General features: G+C 60.9%; 1 protein-coding gene across 1 annotated transcript in view; it reads left to right on the top strand.

Annotated features, from left to right (window-relative positions):
- Window positions 1–14,625, top strand: part of CDC42BPB (CDC42 binding protein kinase beta) — a 98,805-nt gene extending 84,180 nt beyond the window's left edge. Inside the window, exons 28-37 of the mRNA XM_080807783.1 lie at window positions 1,075–1,291; window positions 1,501–1,563; window positions 2,732–3,328; window positions 5,941–6,038; window positions 6,120–6,204; window positions 6,313–6,430; window positions 6,525–6,642; window positions 7,833–7,938; window positions 8,024–8,094; window positions 13,224–14,625. Of these exons, the coding sequence (XP_080663909.1) occupies window positions 1,075–1,291; window positions 1,501–1,563; window positions 2,732–3,328; window positions 5,941–6,038; window positions 6,120–6,204; window positions 6,313–6,430; window positions 6,525–6,642; window positions 7,833–7,938; window positions 8,024–8,094; window positions 13,224–13,355 (1,605 nt within the window). The 3' untranslated portion in view covers window positions 13,356–14,625. The remainder of the gene's footprint in view (window positions 1–1,074; window positions 1,292–1,500; window positions 1,564–2,731; window positions 3,329–5,940; window positions 6,039–6,119; window positions 6,205–6,312; window positions 6,431–6,524; window positions 6,643–7,832; window positions 7,939–8,023; window positions 8,095–13,223) is intronic.
- Window positions 14,626–17,461: the final 2,836 nt, after the last annotated feature.

Here is a 17,461-nt window from a genome sequence, read left to right as displayed (position 1 = left end):
TTGTGTTGGGGTCCCTCCTGCCCGGGGCCCCGTCTCCCCCATGTCACCCGCACTGCCTTCCGGCCCGCACCCGACCTGGTCTGTCTGTGCAGTCACAGCATGCCTGATGCTGGGAGCCACTGCGTGGTCCTTTAAGAGTGGAACGTGCCCCCGCAGCTCCCTTCCCTGGGACTTACTGGTCCTCAGCTGGAGCAAACAGCAGGAACCAGTAGATGTTTCCCGACAGCATGTTGGTTGGCCGAGGTAGAGAGTTCCCCCCACAGAGTTCCTATTAGGTGGTGTGGCATTAGGAAGCCTCTGAGCCGTTGTGGGTTAAGGAAAGAATCACCCCCACTCCTCCACTGGGACTTTTTATAAACACAGGAGAATTTTCACTGACCGCAAAATGAAGCCCAAGAATCCTCTTAACTGAACTCACCTACCCGCCCAGAGACTGCCCCACACGTGCAATACAGAGAATTGCCATCCTCGTGTGCTTAAAGCTGACCTTCCGTAGCCACCAGTGCCGCCCAGGCTCCTGGACGTGCTCGGGGGACAGTCCCAGCTAAGCATGTGTGGGCAGAGCATTTCTGTGGGCAAGTCTGTCTTTCCCGTTTTGTTGTTAAGTATAGTAAGATCATTCAAGAAATTTTTTTTTTTAAGATTGTATTTATTTATTTGACAGAGATCACAAGTAGGCTGAGAGGCAGGCAGAGAGAGAGGAGGAAGCAGGCTCCCCGCTGAGCAGAGAGCCCGATGCGGGGCTTGATGCCAGGACCCTGGGATCATGACCTGAGCTGAAGGCAGAGGCTTTAACCCACTGAGCCACCCAGGTGCCCCTCAAGAAATCGTTTTAAAGTGGACTTGCTCCATCACTGTTGGCAAAAGCACAGTCTGACAAGGAAGGGATGCGGGGCGCCTGTTCATGGCAGCAGAGCCCCTCACAGCCTCCGTGGGCACCCGGAACCGGGACTCCGCCGTCACCCCGCGTCAGTGCAGGGCAGCACGGCCTCGAGCGCGGGGTGTCAGGGCCAGGCTGCGGGCGTCTGTGTGCCGTGCTTTGGTTGTCTTACGGCTCCTTTCTTTGTCACTAAGGTGACAGCTTCTCTTTTAGGGACACCTTCTAAGACCAGCTCACTGCTCATTCTGACAGAAAATGAGAACGAGAAAAGGAAGTGGGTTGGGATTCTGGAAGGACTGCAGTCCATCCTCCACAAGAACCGCTTGAAGAACCAGGTCGTGCACGTCCCGCAGGAGGCCTACGACAGCACGCTGCCTCTCATCAAGGCTGTCCTGAGCGCCGCCGTCATTGGTGCGTGCCCGGTGCCGCGCGGGGCCGTGCGCGTGACGCAGGGGACGGCGGAGCGTGTCCGCGGGTGCCTGTGGGGCCCGATCTGCCCTCCCGCAGCCGGCAGCCGCGTGGTGTCTGCGGGAACTGAGTGCCTGTGTCTGCTTTGAGAAGCGAACGGTGCCAGTAGTACTGACGTCCGTGTGTTGTTCTTACTCCTCCTGCCGTGACAGATGGAGACAGGATCGTGGTCGGCCTAGAAGAAGGGCTGTACGTCATAGAGGTGACCCGCGATGGTGAGTGCCCAGGAGCTGCTGTCTGCCCTCCCTGGTTCACACGCACGGGTGCGGGAGGAGGAGCAGGAACCCCGGGAGCGAAGATGTCTTCGTGAGTGTGGATTCCGTAAACAAAGGGAAGGGCGAACAGCTGAGAAACGGCACTTGCAGCAGATAAGACGGATGTTCAGCAGATGTGTGTGGCGCGTCCCCTGGTGCCTCGGAGTCGGGGCTGGGCTCTACCCGCAGGTTCAGCAGAGCACAGAGACCCACCGGCACCACGGGTGGGGTGGCAAGTGGCCTCCTGCGCCCACTGAGCTCGTGGAGGACAGGACTGAGGGGGGAGATGGGGGCAGGGAGAGCCTCCTAGAAGGAAGGTGATTATATGAAGTCCTCGACGTGCTGGTGCCTTCCTGAAAGTTCCCTTCCTCTGCTTCAGAGTGGGGTGTTTCCTTCTTCCCGGCAAGAAAATGCAAAGTAGCCCCGTCTCCTCTCTCCACCGTCCTGTGTTTCAGGAGAGAAACGCGGGCAGATTAGAACTGGCCTGGCCCCTGGGCCGGGCTCCGGGCATAGCCTCCAGAAATGAGGAGCTGTTCTGTGGTGGGCAGCGTCCCTTCCTGCTGAGCCTGGTGGGAACACGTGTCACCAGGGGTGGCTCCTGCCGGCCCGCGCCCGGGGCTGTTGGTTCCTCAGGTTCCAGACCAAAGGCTCTGCTCAGAGAGCCCTTAGTGCAGGTCCTACACCAGTTAGGGTATTGGGGATAGTGGGTTAATTTGGGGGTGGCTGCTTTCAGAGAGTTTATCTGAGGGTCCAGTGGGGTTGAAGACAGACCTTTGGTCCCCATGTGCAACCCAAGGATTTTTACCTTCGGGGATGAACCGGGAGGAGATCCAGATCCACCCCCCAAGGCCGCGGTGTCCTCGGCATCTCCCAGCCCGGGCGGCGGGGGGTTGGGGTGCGGGTACTATGGAGGCAGAGAGAGGAGTGTGAGATTGGGGTGGCCCCTGGGGGCTCCTGAAGGAGGGCGCTGCCCTGGCATCTGCAGGACCCTGAGGTTGGCAGGGTTGGAGGCACGTTCTCGAGCGTGTTCTAGAGCTGGCGGGCGGGGCGGGGGGCCGACGGCGAGGTTCCTGGCACGCTCGCGCGGGCACTCCTGAGCCACCGTGATTCTGCTGTTCCGTTCCCGCAGTGATCGTCCGTGTTGCTGACTACAAGAAAGTCTACCAGATCGAGCTTGCTCCCAAAGAGAAAGTCGCCGTCCTCCTCTGCGGCCGGAACCACCACGTCCATCTCTGTCCGTGGTCTGCTTTCGATGGGGCAGAAAGCAACGTCGACATCAAGCTTCCGGAAACAAAAGGCTGCCAGCTCATCGCGACCGCGACGCTGAGGAAGAGCTCCTCCACCTGCCTGTTCGCGGCTGTGAAGCGCCTGGTCCTTTGCTATGAGGTCCAGAGAACTAGGCCTTTCCACAGGAAGGTCAATGAAATCGTGGCCCCCGGCACTGTACAGTGGATGGCCGCGCTCAAGGACAAGCTGTGTGTTGGCTACCCGTCTGGGTTCTCTCTGCTGAGCCCCCAGGGGGACGGGCAGGCTCTAACCCTGGTAAATCCCAATGACCCCTCGCTTACGTTCCTCTCACAGCAGTCTTTTGATGCCCTTTGTGCTGTGGAGCTCAAAAGCGAGGAGTACCTGCTTTGCTTCAGCCACATGGGACTGTACGTGGACCCACAAGGTCGGAGGTCACGCATGCAGGAGCTCATGTGGCCTGCGGCGCCTGTTGCCTGTAGTATGTATATGTTTTTCTGTTGCCATATCCCTGTTGCCGCTCGTCACCTCGACAGTCAGCATGCGTTCTAGTTCGCTTTGGTTTGTGTCTTGGTCCCTCAGCTGAGCAGTTAGAGGGGCCCCGGGCGGGGGGGGGGGGGGGCTGTGTTTCTTCAGGAGAAGGTGTGCTCCTGGCTGCACCTCTTGGACCAGCGGGAGGTGGGGGGGGGGGGTCCCTCTTGGGCCAGCCTCCTGCCGGCAGCGCCTATCTCCTGGAGCGCCAGGGCTTCGCAGGGGCCCCTCCGCTGAAGAACCCGGATGGGCGGGATTTATAAACTCACGCTAGAGGGTTTGGGTGCCAGAAGACACCGCAGCTCCAGTGTGCAGGTTAGCTCCTGCTGGGACAGAGGTGCCCGCGGAACTGCTGGGAGCCGTGGCCCCTTGTTTGCCTAGTTTCAGTGGCCTGCGGAACGGGGTCCCCGGACCGGATTCTCTCAGGCCCGAGCCCAGTGAGTCAGGGCCCCGAGTCGGCTCTGTGGGGACACGTCCCGCGCAGCCTGCTGTCTGGGGTCCCTCGGCAGACTCTATGGCTCAGATCACCTGCTTGGTGTAGCCCAAGTCAGAGCAGCAGCAGGTGGGGCGACGAGCAGGGAGTGAGGAGGCGGGGCACGGGGCACACGCTGATGTTGAGCGGATGGGGACGGGGGGGGGGGGTCCTGTTTTTCCTTAATTACGTAAAAGGACGACCTGTGTGCCTCACAGCCGGCCTCACAGCTGGCAGTCCCGAGAGGTGTTGGAAGTGGGACACCGGGCCGTTGAGGTGATCCACCAGCCTTCGGCTCTCCGGGCCTCTGCACGTTCCCCACCTCAGTCAGCCCCCAGCCAGGGCGGCAGACAGGCAGGCAGGTGATGGCTGGCCAGGTCCCTTCCTTGCCGCACCCCATCGTCCTCATGGGCAGCCTGGACAGGAGCGGCCTCAGAGCCATGCGGCAGCCCTGCCTATCAGGGTCTTTTCTTCCTGAGCCCTAAGTCCTGAGAAGTTTATTGTGGAAAGGTCACTGCGTGTGATGTTCTCAGCATCCTGGCTGTGTGGCTGGCCCGCGCACCTCATGCTCCTGTGTTGGCCCTCCTGGTCCCCACTCCCCTGCGTGCACACCACACCCCACATCCGTTTGTGAGCGGGCGAGGAACGACTCGCTGAGTTCGGGCTGGAGAACGAAAACCCTGTTGCCTCCTTGTTCCACGCCCGTGCTGCGCATTCGCGTGTGTCCTCACCCGTCCCAGTCACGGCGGGAGGCCCGGGCGGTCCCACGTGGGCCACACGGAGGAGCTGGGCTCGGACGCACGTCCGTCAGGCTCCCCAGCCCGTCCTCTCGCCACCGCTGTTGATGTTTTCGTATACAGTTTTCTTTAGACAGCGATGCCTCAGTTTATCAGCAAGCCACGCACACCTCTCCTTGGTTCCTCACAGAGGGAGCGCCCCATGCCGGGGGCCTCCGTGTGGAGGCCGGTCCTCTGAGAGTTGCCGCAGGGAGTTTTCCTGCATGTCCCCTCTGTGGCGGGCGCTGGCTCGTGCCAGCGTCTCGGCTGCTTCCTAAAGGCTCTTTCATCTCCCCGTTTGTGTTCAAGAGAGAGGGGCTGACCGCACACTGGGAGTTTGACAGCAGCACAGCAGGAGAAGCCTTTCAAAGGTTCATCTTCAGTCAGTGACGCGTGACACGAGGGAGTGACGCGAGCCTGGAAGGCAGAAGGGCCGGGCGCACGCCGAGCTTTGCCAGCTGCGTGGCTCTGTGCTTCTGCGGGCGGCGCTGGGCACCCCACGGCTGGCCTCGCCCTCCTGGGCGGGCCTTCTCCTGCGACCTCTCGTTCCCCCGAGGTTCAGTCTTACTGCGGTTCTAAAGGTGGGGACTGTCCCCTCAAGCCTCAAATGCCAGATGGGCCCGTGGTCCTTGGTGTGTTCCTGTCCCCACCTGGCAGTGGCCCATCACTCCGGGCGAGGGGGGAATGTCGTTCCCCCAACCCACCCCCCGGGGCTCCTCACAGGAAGCTGGTCCCGGGTGTGTGGAGACCAGAGCACGGGAGGGCCGCCTGCACACACCTGGAAGGACCAGTCCCCGAGAGAGGGAGAGAGAGAGAGAGACACCGCGGGTTAGCTGGGGCCGAGGCAGGCGGGGTGGTTGCCCCAGAGCTGAGCCGCAGTTTTGTTTGGAGATTTTAAAGGTTCACCGAGAAATCTGACTTTCTGTCTCTTAAAGGAATTTGCCTCCAAACAGAGCGCTCGCCCCCGCCTCAGCCCCAGGCATGTTGAGCCCAAAGCGCTGCTTTCCGCAGTGGTCGCGGGAGGAGGCCAAGGGGGCAGCCGGCTCTCCGCACGGCTGCTCGCCCCCTGCGCCGCGTGTGGAAGGCGCCGCGCGGGCACAGACGGGCCGGTGGCGCGGGCCCGCGGGCCCTGTGTTCGGGGACCTTGGGAGCGAAGGGCCCTCCTAGGGCGGGAGCGCGCAAGGGCCCTCCTAGGGCGGGAGCGCGCAAGGGCCTGCCTTCCAGCGGGCGGCGCCCCGAGCGGAGGGCGGCGCGGCCTGAGGGGCGGGGGCGCGGGGGCGCGGCTCGCTCACCCACCTGCCCCCTCCGCGCCAGGTTGCAGCCCCTCTCACGTCACGGTGTACAGCGAGTACGGCGTGGACGTGTTCGACGTGCGCACCATGGAGTGGGTCCAGACCATCGGCCTGCGGAGGGTAAGGCCCGGGCGGCGCGGGTCGGCCCCGCCCGCGCGCCGCAGCCCTGCACGCCGCTCCCCTCCCTCTGCTCTCCCGCAGATACGGCCGCTGAGCTCCGACGGCTCCCTCAACCTCCTCAGCTGCGAGCCCCCCCGCCTGATCTACTTCAAGAGCAAGTTCGCGGGTGAGGCTCTGCCCGCGGGGCCGGGGGGCGCGGGGCGGGGGCGGCGGGGCCCGCGGGTCGCCCGCACGAGGGCCGCACGGAACCGCAGGGCTCGTCCCCCTCCCGCAGGAACGGCCCTCAACGTGCCCGACACGTCTGATAACAGCAAGAAGCAGATGCTCCGGACCAGGAGCAAGAGGCGCTTCGTCTTCAAGGTGCCGGAGGAGGAGCGGCTGCAGCAGCGGCGGTGAGCGCCCGGCGGGGGGGGGGGGCGGGGGGGGTCCCGGGGGGGGGGGCCGCGGCGCTTCCGGGGGTCCGCAACGCGCTCCGCTTTTCCTCAGAGAGATGCTTAGAGACCCGGAGTTGAGATCCAAAATGATATCCAACCCCACCAACTTCAACCACGTGGCCCACATGGGCCCCGGTGACGGCATGCAGGTGCTCATGGACTTGCCTCTGGTGAGCGGGCGGGGCGCGGCCTGACGCGGGGTGGGCGGGGCGGGGGGGGGGCTGCTGGGGGCGGGGCGGGGCTGCAGGCCCTGCGGTCCACCAGCCTAGGCTACCCGGCTGCCCCGCGTGCAGAGCAGCCGGAGCCCCTGCCGCACCGCATCTCGGATAGAAGCCCGCGGCGCCTCACTGCGGAGCGGGCTGTGGTTCATCTGCGGGTCTCTAACCACCCGGGCGTTTACACTTGGCTGGTGTCTGTCACCCTTTCAGGCTGTTAGTGTTTTGCGGGGAAACTAGCTGTCAAAAATGACTTCTCAGGAACATCTTCATACAAGCAGGTAGCGGAGCTTTTCACTTAAAAACACGAGCTAGACCCTGTGACCCGCAGTCGCACGACTGGGTATTTACCCCAGAGATACAGATGCAGTGACCCGAAGGGGCATATGTACCCTCGTGTTCATAGCAGTAACGTCCACGATAGCCAAACGGTGGAAGGAGCCCAGACGTCCATCCACAGATGAGTGGATAAAGATACTGTGGTGCGCGCACACAGGCGCACACCCCCCCCACACACACACCACGGACTGCTACGCAGCCATCAAAAAAACCGCAAAATCTTGCCCTTTGCAACGACATGGGTGGAACAGAGGGTATTAGGCTGAGTGAAATAAGTCAGTGAGAAAAAGACAGCTACCATATGATTTCACTGATGCGAGGAATTTGAGAAACAAGACAGGATCATAAGGGAAGGGAGGGGAAAAAATGAAACCAGATGAGACCAGAGAGGGAGGCAACCATAAGAGACTATTAATCTCAGAAAACAAGCTGAGGGTGGCTGGAGGGGCAGGGGTAGGAGGTATGGGGTGGCTGGGGGATGGACACTGGGGAGGGTATGTGCTATGGTTGAATGCTGTGAAGTGTGTAAGCCTGATGATTCGCAGAGCTGCACCCCTGGGGCAAATAATACATTATATGTTAATTTAAAAAAAAAGCATGGGCTAAGATTTGACTTTGCCTAAAATCATTCTTCTCAGTTCTTAGTTCGAAATTACTCTGGTGCCGCTGTCCGTGGAGCGAGGTCTCGGGACCCCGGCTGCGGTCTGTGGGCCCTGCCTTGCAGTTGGGCCGGGGCCCAGACGTGCTTCTGCCCTGTGGTCTGCCTGGGTGCCCCAAGCCTGCTCACTACCTCTCTCTCCACCCAGAGCGCCGTACCCCCCTCCCAGGAGGAAAGGCCTGGCCCTGCGCCCCCCAACCTGTCTCGGCAGCCTCCACCCAGGAACAAGCCCTACATCTCATGGCCCTCGTCAGGTACCAGGGCGTCCGAGAGTGGGGGCCTGGCCTGCCGGGGCTCTAGACTCTCTTCCCTAAGATGGCAGCTGTCCTTGTTCCACAGGGGGGTCGGAGCCCGGAGTGGCTGTGCCTCTTAGGAGTATGTCCGATCCCGACCAGGACTTTGACAAAGAGGTAAGACTTGCCTTGTTCCAGGGGCGCCACTGAGCGTCTGCAGCTCCTCACGTCGGGGAGAATCCAAGTGGTGACAGCAGCTTCACCCCGCCTGGACCAGCCTTGCGGGGCCCAGCAGGCCTGGGAAAGAAGGGGCCGGGGTGCAGCCTGGTCACCGCAGAAGCGGCCTAGTGACAGGCTGACCTGAGTGCTACTCCCCGGCGCCGCTGGAGGGTGGGACGGCACGGGCTCTATGACTGTGAGCCTGGTGGGAGAAGGATGTGGGATCCTGTTCCCGGGTAATGACCTGACCAGCATGTTCCTCAATCAGACCAAGGCCTTTGGAACCAGGCCCCCTTCCGGGCTCTGCTCCCAACCAGCTAGGGGCTTGGGGGGGCCATAGAAGCCTCCGGGGCACTGACTGAGTAGGGGCCTCCCTGCTGAATGACTGAGAAATGAATGCCTATCCCAGAAAAGCCCAGCCAGCTTCTCCCTTCTAGACTGTCTGTGTCCTCCTGCACGCTCCCATGTGACTACTGATAGCTGCGTTCGGTCGGGTGTGCAGGTGGCCTGGTGCGTCTGCGAGAGGCTTCCACGCCGGCCTGTCTCCCCCGTTCTCGGATGGCTGTTCAGGATCGGGGCCTGCGGGGCCAGCTTGGCTCTGCTCTTCCTCGGGCACCCCGGACCCTGCCGTGGTGGGTGGTGGGTGTGGCCTTGTGCTCGCTGCGGGGAGTGGGGACGGTGCGGGAGCCCATGCTCCCCGGCCTCCGTGCACTAGGGAGCCCCACACCCTGCCCGGTGGCCCCGGGGCAGAACAGGTGAGGCCAATGCTGGTCTTCCTGCCGGGCTGCTGACTCTCTGAGGTCCACGGTCACTGCCAGCGTGGCCCGGCCGTTCTTCCTCCAGGCCCAGCTGTGCCAGCCTTCACCCCCTCCCTCATTCCTGGAAGCTCTTTTCTCCCTGTGAACGTGGTCTGTTACAGACACTGATTCTCACGCGGTCCGTCTGTCTCATTCGCTAAGGTGAACAGACGTTCTCTCGTCTCTCGAGTTTGACGAGGTTTCCTTTTGGTGCGTCATGCCTTCGTGATGTTTGTTTGCGAGAGAGTGTCCTGACTCTGAGAGTCTGAGAGTATGTTTGTAGGCAAGGACCTGAGCGGATGGCGCCCTGGCCCCATGCCGTTTCTTTCCCTCCAACTTGAAATGTTGTCTTTTTAGTATGTTAAACCCCTTTGTTGATGTGTTTCTATTTCGGGATAGTCTGTCCCCCAGTGCATGGATTGTTTTCCTCTGTCAGCACCGCCTGTGGGAGATCGGGCAAAGAAATCTCTCTTCCTCCTTTTTAACAGTTTCTTAGCTGTTCTTATTTTATGCAAATAAACTTTATTTCTTTTAAACGTATTTATTAAGTAACATCTACACCCAGTGTGGGGCTCGAAACCGTGACCTTGGGATCAAGAGTCCCATGCTCGTCGACCGAGCCGGCCAGGCTCCCTGCTCCAAATTTTAAAACCAGCTTGTTGGCTTCACAGTAAAAAAAAGAGTAAAAATTGTGTTGAGCTTTTCATTGCGATTACATTGAATTCATAGATTAATTTGGGGGATGCCCACCATCTGGACCTTCCCTGTGTGGGAACGTGGAGTGTCTCTCCAGTTGCTGGTCTCCCTCCCACAGGTAGTGCATGTTTGTGGTGAGTGATTCTTACGAATTTGGAGGGTTTTGTTGCCATTGTGAATGGACTGCAGTTTTCCGCGCGTATCCGGTGGTTCTAGCTGGGGTCCGTACAAGCCGGCGACTCTGAGCCCTTCAGTGTCCCCCACCTTGATGAGTTCTGATTGGCACTTGTGTTTGGTTGATGACCTTGGAGTTCTGTCTCTTGGACCCTGGGAGGGGGTGGGGGTGCAGAGGTGGTGTTGCCTCAGCGCACTGGGGGGCCTCCTGAGAGCAGAGGTTTGGCCCGCTGACGCCGCGGGCTCCGTGCCCCCACCAGGACGACGCACGCCTCCTGTCCTTTCTGGCCAGCGTCTCACCAGGCTAAGGCAGGGGTGGTGGGTGTCGGTCAGGTGCTTTCATCAAAGGTTTCCCTTTGAAACCCCACCTTCCCGGGATTTCTCTCCAGCCTGTTTGTGTCAGGGGGGACGGCCTTGCCTCCTGAGAGTCAGTCCTCCCTGGCTGTGATGTGTTCTTTCTTGGAGTAGATATGGTCTGGGGTCCTTCGGTTGACAGTGTTCGTCAGTAAAGCTCGTGTCCTGGGCTGACCTCGGCCGCCTTTGTCCTCAGAGCTGTACGGGGCTCAGCTCTGACAGCTCTTAGTAGCCATAACGTACCCATTTTTTTTCCGGGAAGGTTTCGTAGCATACCCTCAGAACCGCCGAACGCTGACGCCTCTAGAGGTAGGTCTTGGTCTTTTCTCTTATTTTGCTTTTCTCCCCCTCAGCTGTGTATTTTGAAAGTTTTGAACCTTCAGAAAAGTTGCAAGAACACCAGAGTAAGCGTCCCACGTGAGCTTTACGTGACCTGCCTCTCCCGGTTGGGTTTGTGGGGGAAAGGAAAGCCCAGCAGAAAGGAAGGTGCAGCCTCACCGGAGCCCCAGCCTGGTTCTGCACATGTCTCCTGAGGGTGCAGCCCCCCTCCTCCCCGGCGGGGCTCACCTCGCACCTTGGTGTCTCCCGGGGACTGTTCATGCCCAGGGCCTGGCCGCTCTGAAACCCAGAGTCCAGTTAGGGAGCACAGTTGGGTTCCGTTGTCCTGCCTCTGGTCTGAGTCCAGCCTTTCTCTCTCATGACGTTGAATTTATAAGAAGTGCAGCTCTCGTGCAGAACGCCCCACGGTCGAGGCTTGTCTGAGATCTTGGAGAACAGTGAGAAGGCCCCATAGCGTTTTCCCCAGGGACTGGCAGATGAGTGTGTGCAAGCGTGTGCCTGTGCATGCACCCGCACACTTCTCCTGAGCTGTGTCGGTCGCTGGGGTGGACTGGGCCCCTTCTTTGCACTTCCCCAGCCCCCAGTCTCACCACATTGCTTTGGTCCCCTTGACCCTGGAGCCGGTCCTCCATCTTTCCAACATTGCCTCCTCTCGGGGTTCAGGTTAGAAGTCCCAGGCTGGCCTGCCACACAATGGACAGGGGACCCCCCGAGGGGGCTAGTGCACCCCCAGGCACAGAGCACCCATTCGTCCCGCACTGCTCTCGTGTGTTCACACTCTGGGAGGAATGTGAGTGGCGTTCGTGCCGCTCTAAAGCGAACAACTCCGTGGTGTTCAGTAAATTCAGAGAGTTGTGCAACCACCAGCTAAAGACGAAAGTATTTCCATTGTCCCAAAACCCACCCCACCCCAACCCAGCATTTTGTCCCATTCCTCCCTTCCGCCGCCCATGGCAGTGACACATCTGTGTTCTGTCTCTGTGGGTGTGCCCGTCACGGTTGTCCGTGCCGCCTTCTGAGTCTGGCCTCCTTCACTTAGCGTAAAGGCCTCAAGGTTCATTGACGTTGCAGCAGGCGTCCGATGTTCCCCATTTTACATCCTCCTTGTCCCCGGGTGGACACGGGCTGGACCCAGCTCTGGCTGCTGCGAGTAGCGCGGAGAAGACCCTGTGCGGACCCGTGTTCGTGCCGGCGCGTCCTCACGTCTGCACATCCAGCCGTGGCGGACGGTTCACTTTCTGAAGAGCCGTCAGTGTTTCCCACGACAGCTGCGCCATTTCACACTCCTGCCAGCAAAGTGTGAAGGGGACGATTTCTCCGCGTCCTTGTCAGTGCTAACCCTTCCTTTCCTTTTTTTCTTTTCTCACCAGCCATCCTGGTGGGTGTGAAGTTACCAACCTCATTGTGGTTTGATTCGCATCTCCCTAATGACTGCTGATGTCCAGCCTCATTTTCCTGCGCTTGCTGGCAGCTTCTGTACCTTCCGAGAAACGTCGTTTACCCGTTTTTGTAAATTGTTGTCTTTTGTTGTGGGCTTGAACAGCACGTTGTATTATCGGGACACTTGGCCCCGACGTGGGGCGCAGGCGTCTTCTCCCTTCCTGTGGGTCGTGGTCTCACCTTCTTAATCCTGTTCTCTGATGCTTCTAATCTGGGTGATACCCAACCGTTTTTCTTCTGTTGGTTGTGCTTTTGAGGTTATAACTAAGAATTCATTGCTGAATCCAAACTCATGAAGATTTAGTCCTGTTTTCTGCTGAGGATTACGGTTTTAGCCTTCATGTCCGGGTCATTGATCTACCGGGAGTTCTTTTTCCTTATGTCGTAAGGTGGAGATCCAGCTCCACCTTCGCTCGTCGAAGTGCCTTGGCGCCCTTGCCAAAAGCCAGCGGACCGGGGTAACACAGATTTGTTTCTGGACTCGGGTCTGTTCTGCTGCTCTCTGTGCTGATGCAACACCACGCCGTTCGGGGTACTGTTGCTTTTTAATGCATTTGGAGGAGTAAGTTTGGGAAGTGTGGTTCCTCCCAGTTGTTTCAGAGTATTGTTTTGGCTGCTCTGGGCCCCTTGCAATTCCATATGAATTTGAGGACAGGACGGCCATTTCCCATTTCTGGAAAAAGAGCTGTCGGAATTTCAGTAGGGACAGCGCTGAGGCTGTGGATTGTTCTGGGGACGTACTGCCATCCTCGCGATGTTGGGTCTTCATCCACGGACATGAGATGGCTCAGGCCGTCTTTCTACCGCCGCGTTCTCTACTTTCAGTGGTCAGATGTCTCACCTCTTTGGTTAAATTTATACCGGAGTTGAACAGCGCTGGTGAGAGCAGGCATCTCGTTTGTGCCTCATCCTAGTGGGAAAGTTGTGACTTCGCCACTCAGTGTGAAGTGAGCTGTGGGCCTTTTATCACACTGAGAAAGTTTATCATGAAAGAGCGCCTTGTCTGACTTCAGTCTGTCTGGTTTCTTCGCTGTAGAGTTGCTCGTTCCTCTTTGTAACTGTAATTGCTGAGTTATTTGTGGGTTTCAGGTTGGGCTTTGGTTTGTGATCGCTTCCCCGGCGCACTGAAGGATGCTGTGAAATGCTCGTAGAGTGTTGTCGTAACCAGACAGGAGGCAGCAGCGGGCCCGTCTTTCCCCCACCAGTGCCCGTGTCTGGAGGGCTGCACCCAGCCTCCACAGGCCTGGGGTGGTTGTCCTTATGCTGTCCCCCTCCTTGTGTTAACAGCCTGACTCCGACTCGACCAAACACTCGACTCCATCGAACAGCTCCAACCCCAGCGGCCCCCCAAGCCCCAACTCCCCGCACAGGAGCCAGCTCCCCCTCGAAGGCCTGGAGCAACCAGCCTACGACGCCTGAAGCCACTGGCCTCGCCACCACGGGGCCGGGGAGCTGGGGTGGGTGGCCTCCGGTGCCAGTGCCAAGACTGAGCTGACCCTCCAGTGTTGTCCAAGGAAACGTAGACTCAATATGTAGATATGGAGATAAAGAAAAATCTTTATTATAATAATGATCAGTTTTCTGCCGCATGGTTGGTGATGGTGGGCCCGACCCACTGACCCGCACCACGGTGGGCCAGCACCGTTCCGTTTGCACAGGAAGGACCAGCACCTCGCCTCCCCCGCCCGGAACCAGCTGCGGATGCCGGCCTCCTGCGTGGTGAGCCCGCAGGCCCCGCGCAGCCTCCGTGACGAGCCTGTTCCCTGCCCCCTAGGACCTTAGAGAATCGTAGGAAGTTGTGTTTCAGTCCCCGTGTCCCTAGAATCTTGAAGACAGGAAAGTGGAGGTTAGTCGGTGGCCTTTTTCTTCGCTTAGCCATTACAGTCAGCCGCAGACCTTCTGCCGACCGTGTAGCCATGGCCAGAGGCCCCCGGAGCCACCCCTGCCCTGGGCCCCCCGTGTGTGTGTGTGTGTGTGTGTGTGTGTGTCTGTGTCTGTGTGTGTGTGTGTGTGTGTGAGAGAGAGAGAGAGAGTCCACTCCTGGTCACAGCCGTCAAGTGTCACCTGTCTCACTACTGTGAAGTCCCTGCGCTCGCACGGCTGCTGCCTCACCATGAAGGTGGGCGTGGCGAGCTGCCACTGGGCAAGAGGACACCAGGGCCCCCGGAGCCCCACTGCGGGCGCCGGACACCCCCTCCCCCCGCCCCTGCATGGAGCCCTGTGGTTAGTGCCCGTATGCATCACATAGACTCGCCCGACACTCCTGCACATTGGCTCTGCCCGTGGATTTACTCTCCCCCTTCCTTGCTGCTGTGTTGAGTAATCAGGTTTGTGCCCTGTCCTGTGAAAGGCTTAGGATTAACTGGCCAGCCGGTGGCGCTGGTCTCTGGCCCAGGACGGGCTCTGCCCTGCTCTCCCGCTGGTCCGCATTCTGGCGACGCTGTGGAAGGTGTGCACTTCCCTTGAGTCGGCACTGAGCGACATGGGCACCGCGGCCTGCCTGTGCGTGTCGCACACCCAGCACCTGCTGTCCACCGCCCCCTGGGCCTTCTGCTGGGTCTGGCACCTGCTGGGGGTTCTGGTTTTTACTTTTTTAATGTAAGTCTGAGTCTTTGTAATTATTGAATCGTGAGAACATTTTTGAACAATTTAGCTGCCAATAAAGCAGAAGACAGCAGTTTTAAAGTTCTCAGTGGCTTGTCGGAGTGTGATGACTTGTCTCCTTGCTTGTGTCCCAGTGGGGACACGGTGCTGGAAACCCCCGCCTGCAGACGCCGTTCTTGTTCATTTGCTCTGGGGGGTCCTGCAAAAGGCACTTGTCTGCACATGACAGGAGCTGGTTTCCAGTGGGGTCCCGGCCCTCCAGGGCTGTGATGGATCTCTTGGTGGGGGGCACCCGGACATGGTAGGCAGGGACGGGCTTGGCCACTGCGGGGAGAAAGGGGCCCCCTGGCTAGGTGCTCCTGCGGGGCCTCCCAGTAGCCAGACACCGGAATTGGGTTAGAGTTTCAGCCTGAGAGAAGTAGAAGCCTTCAAGGGCCACGGGCGGGGCGGGGTGGGGGGCACCCGGGAGACACTGCAGGGCAGAACAAGAGTCGGGCAAGAGCGGTCGCATGGAAGAGGCTCCAGTCTGTGGGGCCACCTGGAGCAGCAGGAGACCCCGGCCACACACAAGCACCCTGGCCCGTCAGCGGCCCTAGAGGACGTCTGGGGCAGGCTGGAGTCACCCCGAGGCCGCGGAACTCCGGCGGCAGTGGGCAGCCACCCCCGATGACCCAGTGCGGTGGGTTGCGTTGTCGTCGTTCCGAGAGCCCCCGTGTTCTTGGTAACGCGGGGCCAGTGACAGCCTTGCCTGCAGGGGGGCTGTGAGGCCCCAACGAAGTCCGGAGAGCAGCTCGCCCACCCCACAGCGGGGATGTTTGGGGACCAGCCCCTGGGCCGCCACCCCCGCCGGCTCTGCCTTCCCATCTGCTCCCCTCGCTTTGCACGTCCCACCCCTCCGGACACAGGGCACAGGTGGCAGTCCTCTCCGCTGTCCCTGAAAGGACCGGGGTGTCCGGGCAGCTGGGACCACGCCAGGCACAGGTGGAGCCTTTCAGAGACCGAGGGGAAAGCCACCAGCTGGGAACGCGGGAGGGGCGGAGGAGCAGCAGGGCTGCGCGGAGACCTGCGCCACGTGGGACGAGCACGCGATCGCCCAGGGTCCCCGCGCGCCCACAACGTGCGGGCGGCAGATCCCGGCGCCGGGGTGTCCCACGGAAGCGGCAGAGCGGGTGGCACAGAAGCGGGTGGGGTCCACCCTGCCGAGCGCCACAAGGGCCCCGGAGTGACGGGTCCCCACCGCGCTCAGCTGCTGCCCACGGAGGCCGACAGTCGGCACGCCCCAGCCCCCCACTGCCCAGACGCCCTCGGGGTCCCGGCCCTGGGTGTGGGGGTGCTGGCGCGGGTCGCAGACCCGGCCGCTGTCACACACGCTGTGACTCGGCTTCTCACTGCTGCCACCGGGACACGCACGCCGCCCCCACCCGGAAGGACACCCCGTGGGCCCCGAGCTCCCCCGCTGTGTGGGCCGGGGGGGGGGGGGGCTAGAGCCGCAGCATCCGGGTCTCTGCGGCAGCGCAGGCGCCCAGCTCGGGCCTAGGCCGTGGGGACCGGCGCAGAGGCCGCTGCCGTCCCTCGCGCGGCCCCCGGCAGCCCCTCGCGCGGCCCCGCCCGCCTGGCCTCGTCCCTCCTGAAGAAGCCTGCGCCGGCGGAGGTTGTTCTGGAACCGCCGGCCCGCGACCCGCACCCCCTGAATTCGCACCCGTCCCCACCACGGACTTTCATTCCATGGACCATTCCATGGACTTTCATTCCAAACCGCCTCTGCCAGCTGCCCCTGCTCCCGCGGTCATCCTGTTCCTCTCCTCTCGGCTCCAGACTCGCCACGCCCTCCCCCTGCCGTCCCAGAGGAAACCGGTCCTTCCGCGGATGGCGGCCATTTGCAAGGTCCCGGTCACGTGGTGTCAGATGCAGGCGCCAGAGAAGACCCCCCCCCCGCCCCGCCACAGCCTGTGAGGCTGGAGAGCAGGGATCCCCCGGGGCGTCGACGGGCTGGCCTCCCGCTGCGCTCCTGGACCCCCCCCCCCCCGCGTCCTGCTTCAAGCCGGGGATTCCCCCTCAGGCAGGCGTTTCCAGGGCAGACTTGAGCAGAGACCGTTGAGAGCCGCCGTGGTCACTCGGGAAACTTCGGTGTCCCCAGAGTCACTTTCTCAGAACCGGAGGAGGAGACGGTGGCTCCCGATTTACACAGCGTGCGGGGAAGCGCCCCCCGGAGCGGCAGCGCGCCCCGCACCGTCCGAAACCCCGTCCTCAGTCAACCGCGGCGGAAGACAGCGCTGTGACCTCCGCGGGCCTCTGCGGCCTCAGTGTCCCCGCCCAGCCGCCTTGCCCGCCTCCAGGGCCACCCCAGCCCCCTCGTTCCAGTCCTCTCTGAACGCACCTTCGGCCCTAGCGCTCCCCGCCCCCGCCCCCGTCCGAACCTGCCCCTTGAACGCGGAGTCCGGAATCTCTCGTGTTCCCTGGGCCAGAGCTGAGTAAGGACTCGGGGTCCTCGCAGACTCCCGCACGCACGTGACACGGTCACTCGGTCTTCTGACCCCAGCCTCTCGGACGCGGGGCACGCAGGTGGTCACACGCTTGTTGGGGAGGGTCGGGCCCCCGGGAAGACCCTGGAAGGGATTCAGAGGGACAGACCAGGAAGCCTGGGAGATCCCTAGAAAACTGGCAGAACAGGGGCGCCTGGGTGGCTCAGTGGGTTAAGCCTCTGCCTTCAGCTCAGGTCATGATCTTGGGGTCCTGGGATCGAGCCCCGCATCGGGCTCTCTGCTCAGCAGGGAGCCTGCTTCCTCCTCTCTCTGCCTGTCTCTCTGCCTACTTGTGATCTCTCTCTGTCAAACAAGTAAATAACATCTTTAAAAAAAAAAAAAAAAAAAACACTTGCAGAACAATTACTGAAGCTTTTCCCAAGCCTGCTGGTTGCCCGA

The sequence above is a fragment of the Martes martes genome, assembly GCF_963455335.1.
Source record: "Martes martes genome assembly, chromosome: 7".
NCBI classification, from domain to species: Eukaryota; Metazoa; Chordata; class Mammalia; order Carnivora; family Mustelidae; genus Martes; species Martes martes.
The sequence above is the reverse complement of the archived record's forward strand: the minus strand, read 5'-3'. Positions and strand labels throughout refer to the sequence as shown.